General features: G+C 39.8%; 1 protein-coding gene across 1 annotated transcript in view; it reads left to right on the top strand.

Moving 5' to 3' along the window:
* gpd2 (glycerol-3-phosphate dehydrogenase 2 (mitochondrial)) overlaps positions 1-15,873 on the top strand; it is a 34,592-nt gene that overhangs the window by 9,932 nt on the left and 8,787 nt on the right. The window contains exons 6-15 of the mRNA XM_065240180.2: positions 460-623; positions 4,690-4,854; positions 5,202-5,346; positions 5,421-5,614; positions 9,107-9,241; positions 9,447-9,622; positions 10,573-10,704; positions 11,551-11,709; positions 15,252-15,364; positions 15,450-15,528. Coding sequence (XP_065096252.1) covers positions 460-623; positions 4,690-4,854; positions 5,202-5,346; positions 5,421-5,614; positions 9,107-9,241; positions 9,447-9,622; positions 10,573-10,704; positions 11,551-11,709; positions 15,252-15,364; positions 15,450-15,528 — 1,462 coding nt within the window. The remainder of the gene's footprint in view (positions 1-459; positions 624-4,689; positions 4,855-5,201; positions 5,347-5,420; positions 5,615-9,106; positions 9,242-9,446; positions 9,623-10,572; positions 10,705-11,550; positions 11,710-15,251; positions 15,365-15,449; positions 15,529-15,873) is intronic.

The following is a 15,873-nucleotide window of genomic DNA, read 5'->3' as shown; positions in this document are numbered from 1 at the left end:
TTTGATAAAAATCATAATCACGATTATTTAACACGATTACTCAGTAACTTTCAAAACATGCATTTATCTAACCTTTTTCTTTAGTAAGTGTTGCAATAGGCTAGACGTGTCAAAGCAGTGGTCTCTTCAAAGTGCCTGACAAACATGTCCAGCAACACACAATTTATATTTTAGTCGTACAATAATTGTTTTACCTCAATTATCCAAAATTAAAATTGAAAATCAAACCGTTTAATTGCACAGCCCTACTGCCTAAACAAGATCCCTTACATAATAAACCTTCTAATTAATCAATTAAAGTTCTCAATATATATAAAATAAGGCCCATTTATGGGATCCTGGTGTGTCATCCTCATGGAGAGTTTGTTGAATTTATTTATTTCAGTATTTTTTGTGAACAAAAAAAGGACAGTATGTCTTTCTGTCAGAACATAGAGTCACTTTTGATGTTCTGTCAAGGTGGTGGCAGCTACCATATTACTGGGCCGGCATCAAGATGTACGACCTGGTGGCCGGATCGCACTGTCTGAAGAGCAGTTACGTCTTGAGCAAGAGCAAAGCGCTGGAGCTCTTCCCTATGCTGAAGAAAGACAAGCTTGTTGGAGCTATTGTCTACTATGATGGTGAGATGGAAGCATCAATTTATTACCCTCTTATCAATAAGTACATTTATGCATTTAAGCTTTCATCCAAAGGGACTTACAGTGCATTACGAATGCCTGCATTTCTGAGAATCGTGTCCATGACGTTAATGTTGTTACTTGCAGTAGAGCTGAAGGTGCATGTATTTACATTACATTTAGATTCTGCTGTTTCGATAAAAATTTCATGATCTGTTCCTTTCAAAACATCACAAGTGCTGTCATTTGCTGTTTTTGTGTCACTAACTTCAAGCTCATTTAATTTCCTTTGACATTCCTGCATAATCTCAACCGTGGAAAACCGCCACTGGCTGTTGTAGCCAAACTCGCAGTACCGGGTCTCCGTTGGCCCGTCGTTCCCCGGGCCGCCTGAGGCTGCCACCAGGCAAAACTTCCATATGTTACTGGTTACTCTGGGTGTGCAGAACTTGTCCCCTATACTCAAGGTCTCGTCCACGGCAGCACAAGCCCCGGCCTCTAACCACGCCTTTTGGTTCTTCCCGTCAAAGCACATTTGGCCCCCGACAACACGCGCGTTCCCTCGAAGGGTCAGCGGCCGGCTTATATTCAGGGGGTGTGCGGCGGCTATCTGAGCAACGATCTGTCACATCGAGTCTCTCCTCGGTAGAAACGGAGTCAAAGAGACATCTGGATGTTCTGTTCCCTGCCGTGCTGTGTTTACGTGCCGCCAGTGACAGTTCGGAGACGTGCCTTCACGTTCAGAAACGTCTTCATTTGCGTATGTGTGTGCATGTGTGTTGGGGGGTCTTGAAACAGCGGATCGTAATGACAGTTTATAGAGGTGCGTTTTATTCGTTCCTCTCCTGACGTCTGTTCCACCCTCTCCCTCCCCACCATTCCTCCTTCCCCTGGGTTGTCAGCCGGCTTTTCTCTCCAATTATTCAATCTGGAACAATCACGGCCGTGACATTTCCAAATCTGACCTTCTCCGCTGGAGATCGCAGCCTGCCTGTCGCTATTTGCTTCCCTCTATTTCTCTCTCTCTCTCTTTCGTCCGTTCATTCTCTCTCAGTTTTCGAAGATATCTCATCCGCATGCACGGCCTTCCTCTGCTATGATATGTCATTCATTCTTTCTGTAGGCCTTTTATTATTAATCTAATCTGACACCAAAACTCGCTTATCTGTGTTTTCAGTCATTTGTAATGCTTGGTTTTCTTCATTTCATTATAATTTTGTTCTGAGCTCTCGGCACAAAAGCCCTGCTCTTTTCACAGTACCTGCGAGCCGTAGTCTAATAAACATTCAAGCTCAGCCAAGCATTTTCTGTCTGCCGCTGCCGGTCACAGCCCTCTGTGTGAGCTCCGATTAGTGTGCTTACATGCTATTAACAACTTTCCAACACGCATGTGTGTGTGTGTGTGTGTATTTCTCTGCATGTTTATAGGACATTTTCAATGCATCGGGGGTTGAGCACACCGCCGTGAGCGTGGAGGCAGAGGGGTTCATGGGATCTCTAACAAAGCATGCTGGTGCCTTCACCGCACATTATTCTTGGAGAAGTGTGCCCTTTAAACAGGCTTCCTGCCTGCTTTTTTCTTTATTGCCTGGTGGAGCCCAGAGCGTGTATTAGCATTAGACATGCTTACGTGGGTTACCTATCCCTCTGGTTCTTTACAGTCGAGAACGCAGACTTTCCCAGCCGTAATGCACGTAATCCTAAACTTGCATTTATTTGCAGTGATGGAGTATTGCATTGACTTTAGGGTTTCTTTAATTTTCATTTAAAGTATTTAAAATTTTTTAATGATCCGATAGTATACCAATTCTTCAAATCTAACATTTTTGATGATATTCCTAAAGGGTAAGATTGGGTTCAAATTTAGTTAATGAAATTCGCTTTAGGTGTTAAGTGTTACAATTTTGGGTGACGTAACACATAAACACTGTTTAAAGGGCACCTTTTATGCAAAATCCACTTTTACAAGGTGTTTGGATATAATGGGCCCCATTTTAACGATCTGAAACGCAAGTGTGAAGCACAAAACGCAAGTGACTTTGTGGGCGGATCTTGGACGTTGTTGCTTTTTCCCGGCGGGAGAAATAACTCTTGCGCCAGGCGCAAATCAATAAGGGGTTGGTCTAAAGTAGGTTCATTATTCATAGGTGTGGTTTGGGCGTAACGTCAAATAAACCAATCAGAACGCTATCCAACATTCCCTTTAAACGCAAGGGCGCAAGTTCCATGGCGGGTTGCTATTATTATGACAGATTTACCAGGCGCACGCCAGGAGCGGTTCATCGCCGAGGAGACCGACGTTCTTGTAAGAGCAGTCAAAGACACAGAAGTTGTTTTGTATGGGGATAGGAGAAACCCGCCCAAATCAGCGTAGGTTAAACAAGCGTGAGAGGAAATAGCCACAATTGTCTCATCAGCTGGCATCCCCATCGTTGCGCCAAGCGCTACAATGATGTCAGGAGACGGGGGAATCCCAAGCTTGCCAGCATAAATCGGGCACGCCGTGTAACGGGAGGTGGATCTGCCTCTACACAGCACCTGACGCCAGCAGAGGACATCGCTGCGTCCACCCTCACCGCTGAAAGGGTTTGGGGGCTTTGAAATCGGACCCAAGAAACGCAAGCAAGGTCCAACCCCTAAGTAAACTTACAAATCAAGTTCATATACATTAATGTTTCTTATGAAAACATTTTAATTATTATTTACATAAAATAAACGTAATACAGCCACACAACAAACTTATGAAAATATTTTTATACTTATGAGAATTTTTTTACGCAGCCACATAATTAAAAACTATCACCACAATGCTCACCACAATGATTTCCCTTATCTCATGTGTTCATATTTTTTATTGTTACAATTTATGATTTGCAAAAATAACTGTTGCATCTGTGATTAGATATGCAAAGTGTGTGCGTGTTGTGCACGCTATACATTATGGTCAAAAATGCGCCCTTAAAATAGCATAATGAACCACGCGCAACGCGCCACTGACTTTAGACTGGTTTTTTTTGGTAAGTGGCGCAATTGTTTTTTGAAACTGCAAAATAGCATCAGGGATGGTTTGCGCCGGAACACGCCTACTTTTTTGCGCTGAACCGCCCAGGGAGCGCAAGTTCATTCCCTAGTTTGCCGACGTGCGTCTGTGGAGGGAAAAACCCGCTGTGCGCCGGTGCAAAATACGAATGATACATGCGTCACTGACAAAGTCAATTGCGCTGGGTGCAAGATAGGGCCCAATGTGTGTTGGCAGTGTGTGAACACAGCCACCCTACGATGAAAAAAATCCACCCGCTCTTTGTTTTTTAATCCCCATTAAACCAAACCAGGCTCATTAGACATGCCGTTTGGAAAGCCCCGCCCACTTTCAGTCCTGCATTACCATAGTTTCCACCCTCAGTGAAGTGTAGTCTGTCCACTAGATACTATTGTCTCAGAGACTCAGGCTGTATTAATCCGATCTATTTTAACTGAAAGCTCTCACTGTCTGTTTGTTAGGAAGTGAGGAGCTGTAGTTCATTTGCATTTAAAGGTAAAGGCATTAAAACAGCGCGTTTTAAACACATAAAGGTCTTATGTGGAGAGTCGATGTGATTTTGTAGGAAAACTATCCATGTTTTAAACTTTATATACTGTAATAACTAGCTTCCGGTAAAAGCGGCATCATGGAATCACACAATACACGTGTTAATTTGAAAGATGATTGACATGTATCTCGGATTGCTTGAGGGTGAGTAAATCATGGGGTCATTTGAAAGTCCAAGCAGATGTACAGTAAATGGAAAGGTGCATGCGAGAGTGCATGAAAGTCGCTTCAGATAAAGAGAAAATTACGTTTTACCATTCACCAAGTGTATTTTAGTCAGCTACAGTATGAGCCCAAATTGCGCTACTTCCTCTGGACTAGAGTTTACACATCAAGAGCGCTGATCTTTAAAAGGAATATAAGGATGATCACTGGGACATCAAGATCAGTAAAAGTGTTTATATCCTTAACTTGATAGTTGATGTATTTTTGTGTTTACTTTTTTGTGTTTTGTGAAATGTTCTGTCTGGTTTGTTTCAGGACAGCACAATGACTCGCGTATGAACCTGGGCATTGCTCTTACAGCGGCCCGTCATGGTGCTGCCGTTGCTAACTACACAGAGGTGGTTCACTTGCTGAAGAAAGCAGACCCTATAACAGGCCAAGAGAAAGTATGTGGAGCACACTGCAGAGACGTGATCACTGGTGAGACATGCCTTAAAACGTATATAATATAATATAATATAATATACTAAAGCAATGTTGTGGTTATTATCGGAATGGTTCACCCAAAATATGATGACTTCCTTTCTGCAGATTAATAAAATGAATAACTTTATATTTAAATGCTATCTTCTTATATGGGTGCCAATCATTTGAGAGCATAGAATGGTGCTTATTTTTCCAGATTTTGATAGCTTATTTTATTTACTTGGCGGGTTTTTATCATTCAAGTCTGTCTGAACACATATTTTAAGATAACCCTTGTAAAAGATGAGGTCTGTGTAAACGTCTCTTTCAGTCAGTGTAACACCTCATGGTGCCATTTACAGGGCGAGAGTTTGACGTCCGTGCCAAATGTGTCATTAACGCTACCGGCCCCTTCACCGATTCGTTGCGTAAAATGGACAACCAGAAAACTCCCAACATCTGCCAGCCCAGCGCAGGAGTCCACATTGTCATACCTGGATACTACAGGTATCTCCCGGGGCCTCTTTCTGCCCTTTCTGGTGTTTTAAGCCATTTGTAATGCAGTAACCCCCCCGTTACAGCCCTGACAACATGGGACTATTAGACCCCGCCACCAGCGATGGTCGTGTCATATTCTTCCTGCCCTGGGAGAAGATGACGATCGCTGGGACGACAGACACGGCCACTGAGGTCACAGCCCATCCCATCCCTATGGAGGAGGACATCAACTTTATCCTGAGCGAAGTGCGACATTACCTCAGCAATGACGTGGAAGGTATTTTATGCTAATCCTACATACTATGTTTATGACTTCCTTTCTTAAGTTCAACAAAAGTGAATAATTTTATTTTAAAATACCTTCATGATATGGGTCAAACTGGCAAAGCTCCAAATAGCAAAGACATTCATCATTAAAGGTGCATTAGTACTGGTGAAGTACTAAAGTGTTTCTTGTTAGTTACTGTATACCTACACTAAAGTATGTATCTGGTATTACCCAGTACTTATATAGAGATACATAATAACTACCAAGTACGTACCACTGGTAAGTACAGTAGTGATACCATTTAATTACCATGTAGATACTCACAAGTAAGTACCACACATTTTCCCGTAAGTACATATATGTACATGGTAAAAAAATAGTGCTACCATCTTGGGAGATGCATGTATGTCCATACATCCTTACCACTCACAGGCATCTTCATGCCTGCAGACAGAGAGAAGGACTTGTGTTGGTTTTGTTGAGCCTAGTAACTGTTAGTTGAGACGGATAATTACTCGACAAGCCTCCCTCTGTAAGTGAAGGTATTGATTTTGGAGCGCAGCCCTCTAATTGTTCAAAGTGCCGTGTACGCAGGCTTGATTGCTTGATGGATCAGCTTTATATCTCATTTTCTCGTACTGAAAATGCTTCCTCTTCCTCTGATTGTTACTGTAGGAGTTTGTTGAGTCTCGTGATCTCAGTCGTGTCTTTCAGCTACAATGTGCGCACAATGTGAGCAGTCTGACAGCAGCTATGCAACAAGGCGTCTTATGCTTTTAGCCAGGCGTGAACAAGTGACCGCGTGACCTATTTGACCCGGGAGGGAGAGAGTGATGGGAATGAAAACGATTGTGGGGAGTGATGGTGAATTGACAGAGACCTTGCCTCTGGATGAAGGGTTTAGGCTGGACTAGACTCGGCTCTATTGAAGGCAGCTGAAGGGATTTGGCCGTGGGGGATCTGCCACAGTAGCAGTGTAGGGGCAAGATCATGTTGTTCGTCCCTTGAATTGTTGAGAAACGGGGTTAGAGAGGAATGAACTGAGAGATTTTAAATATATTGTTATATAGCACTTTATACAATACAGATACAATACAATACAATTTCAAAGCAGCTTCACATTAATACAGCATCGTAAAAATAAACCATTGAATAAGTTATGCATGGCTGAAACATATCTATAAACACATCTAAAATATTGTTTTGAGATTTCAAACAACTGCTGTACAAAATGGCCTTTTGTGAAGCATTACTGCCCTTTTGTGAATCACTGCTGTACCGGCCTTTTGTGAATCATCTAAAGATTGTTAAAACATTCCTGTAAATGTATAAATGAATTCTCACAGGTCACCTTAGAAGAAACAATAATGTTTAAAAAAAATGTGTGTTTTCATTTTTATTGATTTTTTTTATTAAAACCTTTAAAAGCCATTTTCTTTTAGTCATAGAAATAAAAATAGCATGCTTTTAATTGCTGTAAATGTATTGATATCCTACATAATCAATTGTAATCTCTTAAAATAATTTGCAAATATGCAAGAAAAGGTTTGTACTCTAAAAATACTTAACAAACAGAAAATAAAGAATTTACAAACGTGGGGACAGCTGTTTCAGCACTCGGACACAGCGCCATGTTTTTTTTTTTTTTAAAGCATTACTTAAAAATGTTTCTCATCTCATCATATCCACAGGTACAGAGTCATCATAAACAATAAATCTGTAGGGTAGCATTTAAAAAAACATTTAAAAATAGATGCATTTGTTTAAAGCAAAAATTTATTTACCAGTCTACAGGTAAAGGAGCTCTTTACGCCTTCTAAAGTCTCATAATCGATCCTCATTTATGTCCAAGAGACTCAATAATAATCTTTTACATTTTAATCCTTACATTTTTTATATTTAAAAGCATCTTTGTGCTGCTGCGCATCCATGTATGTGATAAGCAAACCCACGTTGTCCTTTTTTATAGGCGCATATTAGTAACGCTCTCATTAAATAACAAAAACACTATTGCGTCATGACCAGGTTTTAGTTGGTCAATGGCGTAGTCTATTTAAGTTGCCTCAAAGTAGCAACGCGCCAACAATGCGCCTGAACACACCTCGTTTTCAGACCAGAATGCCCATGAGCGCAAAATTGGGCTCAAATGCATTTGCTTTTGAACAACGTGGCACTAAACGTGAAAATGATCATTGCGCCGGGTTGAAACTAGCAAAAGACACTTGCATTGCCGGGTGTATGATAGAGCCCTTATTAGTTGTTGTACTAGTTAAGTTCTTTGTTCATTTGGAATACACTTTAATCCAAAGTTGAACACATGGAGCGGCGTTGTTAGACGCATGACCATCTGAGCGATAGGAACACACATTTTCCATCTTAGGGAACTTTCTGAATGCAGTCGACACCTAGGAAATGGACTTGATTTTTCCCCCTCGAGAATTCGATTACTTGCATGCATTCGACAGCCCAGCCTTCTGTTGCCGAGGTTCATTTAGGCAGATCTGTGTGTGTGTGTGTGTGTGTGTGTGTGTGTTATTGGCCAAGTCTGCTATCTGCAAAGCTCCCAGCCCTGTCATAAATGTTTCAAAGATGCCCTTTGATAATGAGAATGCTGTCTCTGTTTTCTCCCCATTCAGAAATATCAACCTGCATATTACAGTGGCAGGTGTACCGTGGATCAATACACAACTCCCTCTTAATAATTAATGCTCGAGATGTCACCACAATAGGGAAATTGACTCCGGACTCGTACCTGGTGTTGCAATTTGTTGGTTTAACAAAGTAATGAAGCAATTCAATGAAAAATATATTACAGACCCATTGGTGGCAGACCTCACAGGGCGGTTTTTATGTGCCGACTTGCCTCCGTTGTTTTTCTGCAGTCAGTTAATACAGTTTTTAATGCAAATGTCTGCAACTTTTCACATGTACCTATGAATATAGTTTCTTTTGCTTTTATATTTCCCAATAAGACTTATTATAAATTCTTTAAAAAAGACAAAGCTGGTTAGAGTTGTAAGAGTTATTAATAAGGCAGTAATTTATGTTGTTTGTGAAGGATTACAAATGACACTACAGACTGAAAACTACAATGCATTATAAAACTGTTGTCTTCTAGTCATTGATACTAAGTAGAAAATTAAGTATTTTTCTAGTTATTACATCATTCACAATGCTTAATAGAGTGACTGGTTACTGATAGGCCTTTTTGGGGGTGTGAATCTCGTTTCCATGCTGACAGTGACACTTCAGGATTATGGGTAATGTAGTTTATCACAAAAATCTTAGCTGTTTAAAAAAAATCACACTCTTTTGTTGGCTTCTGCAGAAGTATATACTACACAAGACTATGGCGGCTCTGAATTGAACACTTTAAGCATTATTGCTAAAAATTAACATGTTTTTTTTTACTTCCGGAACTCAACTGTATGCCCTATCGGAGCACTGTCAATCCAATACACGTCAGCTGTCAGACATCATCAGCATTTCTGTGCTTTTCAGTGCGGCGAGGGGATGTCCTGGCAGCCTGGAGTGGCATTCGTCCCCTGGTCACCGACCCAAACTCCAAAGACACGCAATCCATCTGTCGCAACCACATCGTCAACGTCAGCGACTCCGGCCTTGTCACCATTGCTGGTCAGTATCCGTTGCCTACTTATGCATATTGCTAGATTGATACCTGAATATTGTTAATACCAGAAAGTTTATGGATCGTCTGAAAATTCTTGGAAATACACACCAAATTCGTAATGAGTAAATTGCCAGTTGGTTTGCTATAAAATAAATGAATGTGTTCAATAAGGTTCCATGTCCCATTTATAAAAATTGAACTATGCTGTAGGTGGGAAGTGGACGACCTATCGTGCCATGGCTGAAGAGACCCTCGATGCTGCCGTAAAGGCACATAACCTCTCAGCTGGGCCAAGTAGGACGGTCGGTCTGTTGCTGGAGGGTGGGAAGGACTGGACCCCCACTCTGTACATCCGCTTGGTTCAGGATTACGGTTTGGAGAACGAGGTGAGTTTTGAAGCCTAACCGCTTTGCGTTTTGCCAGTCAGTACACTTTGGAGAGGGTTCAACTGCTCTGCAGTGCTGTAGTCCCCTATGAGTCTGTGGGAGAAAGTCTGGCAACCCCATGTTAGAAAGGAAAAGAGCTTGATGGAGCCGTTGCCCTACCATAGATGTTGTTTTGCCAGCATATTTAAAAAGGTCAACATGCAGATATTTTTGACAGCACTTGACCTTTGGTGAGAGATATAACAGAAGAGTTCGAAACGAAGTCGAAACGGGGCTGTGTTTATTTGTTAGAAGGCTTCACAAGGCAAAGGATACAGTGGTGCATAAACAAATTAAAGAACTACGAGGAGCCTGAGAGGTTGTGTTAAAAAACTTAAATCTTTGGATATTAAATGTAGAATTGAACCAAGTACCAGGTTTATTGGTTATGTTGAATATGAATTGATGGGAGGTTATTTTTGTTTCATTAATTATAGCAGTAATTTTAATTTATAGTGTTTTAATTTTTGTTTTTATTGTAGTTATGCAAGTTTTAGTAATATGGCATGAACAGAACACTGTCAGCCAAGCAATGCCTTTAAAGAAAGAAGTTGCATTTTTTTATACAGGAAGGAATCACAATCACAGGAATCAATGAATCAACATGTTTCGTGTTGCTGTTTGTTGTGAATGCTCATAGGCAACAGAAAAGTACAGTAGACAACATAAAGTGGCTCTAATGTTGCATTTTATTTGGTAAAAACCAAAGCTGCATCCAAATCTGAATCGAAACAATTTTATTGTTCAAGTTTTAGACTAGCAATTTTAATTTCAAGTCAATGCTTTTATCTGTTATATTAAGTATGCTACAATAACCCTTTCCTGTTAATGTCTGTTAATATTAGTTTTTTTTTACCTTGTTAATATTTAGGAGGATTAAATGATAACATCTTTATTTTCTGGACTCACAGGTTGCCCAGCACCTGGCAGCCACTTATGGAGGAAGAGCATTTGAAGTGGCAAAGATGGCAAAGGTGACAGGCAAGAGATGGCCCATAGTGGGAAAACGCCTTGTATCTGAATTTCCCTACATAGAGAGTGAGGTAAGCACCCTGAAATTCTGCAATATCTATAACTGGCAACATAAACAATTATAAGCTTGAAAAGTGGCTGAAATAAGTGACACACTTATAATACACAGAAGCTTAAAGAGGACATATCATGAAAATCCGATATATAATTGGGTCCCGTGCTTCTAACAACCTAGAAAATGTGAAAAATAACAACCAAGTAACTTAGTTTTGGTTAACCATTCTCTGCAAGCATGTGAATAAATTGGTAATTGAAATTTGGCTCCCCTTGTGATGTCAGAAGGGGATAATACCACCCCTTAATCTGCACTATCCAACCACAGCACTTACATTTAGTGCAGAGACTCATTTTCATTTAAAAGGCCACACCCAAAAATGGCAAATTTTTGCTCACACTTATTTTAACATGCTATAATAAATTATCTATATGGTATTTTGAGCCAGAACTTCACATACTGTACCTTCTCAGTGGGACAGATTTATTTTTTATCTAAAAAAAGTCTTGTGAAATATCTCCTTTAAAGGGGGAAAACTCTGATTCCCCTAAAATAAAAATTCTGTCATCATTTACTTACCTTCATGTTGTTTTAAACCTGTATGAGTTTCTTTATTCTGTTGAAGAAAATATAAGATGCTCTGATGAATGATGGTAAGCACAGAGTTGACAGTACCTATTGACTTCCATAGTATTTGTTTTTCCTACTGTGGAAGTCAACTGTGTGCTTACCACCATTTATCAAAATATCTTCTTAAATACAGGTGAGGGTGAGTAAATGATGACAGAATTTTCATTTTTTGGTGAACTATACCTTATAAATATGTTCAATTAAAATAAGCTTTTCTGTTTTGGGGATCTAGGTGCAGTATGCTATAAAGGAGTATGCCTGTACAGCTATTGATGTCATCGCTCGACGAACACGTCTGGGCTTTCTGAACGTGCAGGCTGCAGACGAGGCTCTTCCACGTATTGTTGAGATTATGGGTAAAGAGCTGCAGTGGAGCGAACAAAAAAAGAAAGTATGTCGTTTCTTGCATTATCAACATCAGTTATGTAAATTACAACCATATTGGGGAGAAACAGTGGCAAAAAAGTATTTCAACCTTTTGGAATTTCATAGTTTTCTGAATAAATGTGAAAGAATAACTGATCTTTTATGTGTTTTTTTTTGAAAACAACCAAAAACCTCAGTGCTTGTTGTGGAAAAAGTATGTGAACCCTTTAGTTAATGACCTCAAAAGAGCTAATAGAAGTCAGGTTTTAACACATCTGGGGCCCTATTTAAACGATCTAAGAGCATATTCTAAAGCGCACGGTGTACAGTCTTAAAGGGTGTGTCCAAATCCACTTTTGCTAATTTAACGACGTAAAAAATGGTCTAAATGAGTTGTTCCTATTCTTGTAATGAGCAATAGGTGCGTTTTGGGCGTAAAATGCAATAAACCAATGAGATTCTCATCTCCCATCTGCTTGCGCCATGCTGATTCCCTATTTAGATGGTGGAATTTGTAAACTGAAAAAATTAAGCAGAGGAAGAAGACCACCAGTTTAAGTACAAGTACAAAAATTGCGTTGTTTTTATTTGTATTGAAACGTTTCAGCTCTCAGACAGCACCGTAAGCATTACTTAAAGGTTCTCATCTCAGAACATCCAGAGGTACAAAGTCATCATAATCAAGAAATCCATGGGGTAGCAATAAAAAAAAACATTTAAAAATAAATGCAATATTTGCATTTGTTTTAAAGCAAAACATTCAATTACTTACCAGGCTACAGGTGAAGGAGCTCTTTACGCCTTGTAACGTCTTGTAATCGGTCCTCATTTATGTCCAAGAGACTCAATAATAATCATTTACATTTTAATCCTTTAATTTTTCATATTTAAAAATGTTTGTGTGCTGCTGTGCATACATGTGTGTGATAAGCAAACGCGCTTTGTTGTCCCATTTATAGGCGCATATTACTAACACGCTCTTTAAATAACAAAAACAATATTGCCATCTACTTTAGACCTTAGACCAGGTTTTAGTTGGTCAATGGCCTAGTCTATTTGAGTTGCCTCAAAATAGCAACACACCAACAATGCGCCTGACCACACCTTATATTCAGACCAGAACGCCTATGGGTGCAAAAATGGGTGCAAATGTATTTGCTATTTAAACAACTTGGTGCTGAACGTGAAAGTGGCAACTGCACTGTGCTGAAACTAGCAAAAACACTTGAGTCGCTCTTTGCGCTTAATTGCGCAGTTTGCTCTGCACAAGAACACCACACTTATGTGAGCCATGCTTTGCCAAAAAGAGCTTTCAGAGGAGCTACGATCAAGAATTGTTCCTTTACATAAAACTGAAAAGGGTTAAAAAGTTATTTCAAAGACTTTAGAAATTCACCAGTCTACAGGCAAACAATCTACAAATGTAGACGCTTTGGGACTGTTGCTAGAAGTGGGCGCCCGGTCAAAATGGCACCAAGAGCATTAATGAAGTAAGAAACAACCCTGAATGACAGCCAAAGATTTGAAGGCATCATTGGAACTTGCAAACATCTCTGTTCATGAGTCTACAATACGTAAACACTGAACAAGCAGGGTATCCACGGCAGGATACCACGAAGGAAGCCACTGCTTACTAAAAAGGACATTACTGCACGCCTGAAGTTTGCAAAAGAGCACACTGACACTCCACAGCGGTACTGGCAAAATGTTTTGTGGACTGATCAAACTAAGATTGAACTTTTTGGAAAAAAACACACATTGCTAAATCTGGCGTAGAAAGGGCATGGCACATAATCATGAAAACATCATCCCAACTGTAAAGTATGGTGGAGAAAACATCATGATTTGGGTCTGCTTTGCTGCTTCAGGGCCTGGCCAGCTTGCAATCATTCAGGGAAAGATGAATTCCCAAGTATATCAGACAATTCTTCAGGATAATGTGAAAATGTCTGTACATCAGCTGAAACTGTGTAGAAGGTGGGTGATGCGGCAGGACAAAGACCCTAAACACTGCAGCAAGTCCACAACAGAATGGCTTCAGAAAAACTAAATCCACCTTTTGGAGTGGCCAAGTCAGAGCCCAGACTTCAACCCAATAGAGATGCTATGGATTGAATTGAAGAGGACCATAGACATGAGACGTCCAAAGAATATGACACAGCTAAAGCAGTTCTGCAAGGTAGAATGGGCTAAAATTCCTCCTCAACGATGTGCAGGTTTGATCCACAGCTACAGGAAGCGCTGGTCAAGGTTATTGCTGCCAAAGGGGATCAGTCAGTTATTAATTCTAAGGGTTCACTTACTTTTTCACTGCCATTTTGAATGTTGAATTGAAGATTAGATTTTTTTGTGTAATTATTTTAAGACACATTATGTTTGTCAGTACCCTTGACGATGAAGATCAAATCATATTTTATGACAAATTTATTCAGAAAACCCAATATTCAAAAATATTCAGAAATTCCAATATTTTAGTGAACTATTCCTTTAATTTTGTCTGTACCTAGATTGTTAATGTTCCTGTACAGCAACCACAAGGTTTTGTGTTCAAGTCTCATTGAATACACTATACATTTGAATAATAGATTTATATTAAATAAATATTTTTAAGATCATATTAAAAGATATTTCATACATTGATTGTACTACTTGCTCTTGTTCTGACCAAAGGCAAAAGGACTCAGCCAGGTTAATTTAGGCAACAGCTACTTATAGGCCCTAGCTATTGTTGGCGTGACTTAAATAGCCTTTCTAACATTTTTACAATAGTCACTGCTTCAGGATAAGAATACAATTCAGCTTTACAATAAACGCCCAGCACAACACCTCCAGTCATCTAGGCTATTACGTCTACGCTGGCTGGGGAGATTGAAAGTGAGTGCGCAAGGGTGTATGTAAGGAGGTGATAGAGTTACTGACGCTTTTACACGCTGATCGTGGGTTTCCTGTCTGATAAACAGAAGGACTAATAATAGCTCAGATCACTGTGCAGCTTTGAAACTGTTCGGTTCCCATGAGTCACAATGCAGGTGTACCACACCCATCACACACAGACCCTCCATACACACACACGCATGGACGCCGGCGCAATTTTCTGCTGGGAGGCGTGATCCAGATTTATGCTCTCAAATCTATGATCTATCCACAGGTCCAGACAGCCTTTGCATTGCAGGAAAATTTAGTTCATGATTTTAGATTTGATTTTATCAAAATGTATTGTTATTATTACTAATTATTATTCTTTATGCAAATGACAGAAAACTGTTCTGCTTCACCATGGTTTGATATTGAGTAATGCAGTCTTTACATAACTCGAGACATAACTGTGAGGTGTGCCTACAGTATACTAAAATCTGCCTTTATTGTTAGAAACAGATATTGCTTTTATAGCTCAGGAGACTTTTGTATCATTTAGATAAAATTGTGGTCACAATGTTGAGATCTCTTCTGGGGAAAAAATCTGAGAATCAGGAAATTTAAGCAAAAGTCTCTATTTGCTCCACATCTCATTGTCTGTGAGGAACATTTTGGATATTAAAGGGATTTCTTTTGTGTGTTTGTTTACAGGAAGAGCTGGAAGCAGCTAAAAATTTCCTGTACCTGGAGATGGGCTATAAAACTCGATCGGAACAGCTAAGCAAGACAACAATAATGTCCCTTACGCTTGAAGAAGTGGAAAGGTACAATATTGTCCAGTCTCTGCGTTTGGATATGCATGCACCTTCATCTCTCATTGGCCTAATATTGCCATTATTATCATGACAGGTATAAAAAGCGCTTTTACAAATTTGATAAGGAGAGTAAAGGTTTTATTACGACATTGGATGTCCAGCAGGTTCTAGAGGTGAGATACAATTTTTCTATCTGTTAACAATCTAATGCTGTGTAATGCAACACAACATTGCTGTAGCTCAGTTAGTAAAGCAATGCTTAGCCATGCAACAGGTTGCGGGTTTAAAGTGATACCCCTTGATTTACTCAACCTCAAGCCATCCCAGATACATCATCTTAATGGTAGAAAACAGGGATCAGGGAACTTCTGACTTTAAACCCCAAAAAGTGCATCCATCCTTCACAGAAGTAATCTACACGGCTCCAAGGGGTTAATAAAGGTGTTCTGTGGGTAATCGATGCAATTTAATAAGAAAAATATCCATATTTCAAACTTTATAAACTATAATAACTAGCT

This window comes from Paramisgurnus dabryanus, chromosome 7, assembly GCF_030506205.2.
Source record: "Paramisgurnus dabryanus chromosome 7, PD_genome_1.1, whole genome shotgun sequence".
NCBI lineage: Eukaryota > Metazoa > Chordata > Actinopteri > Cypriniformes > Cobitidae > Paramisgurnus > Paramisgurnus dabryanus.
This window is presented reverse-complemented; position numbering and strand designations above follow the sequence as displayed.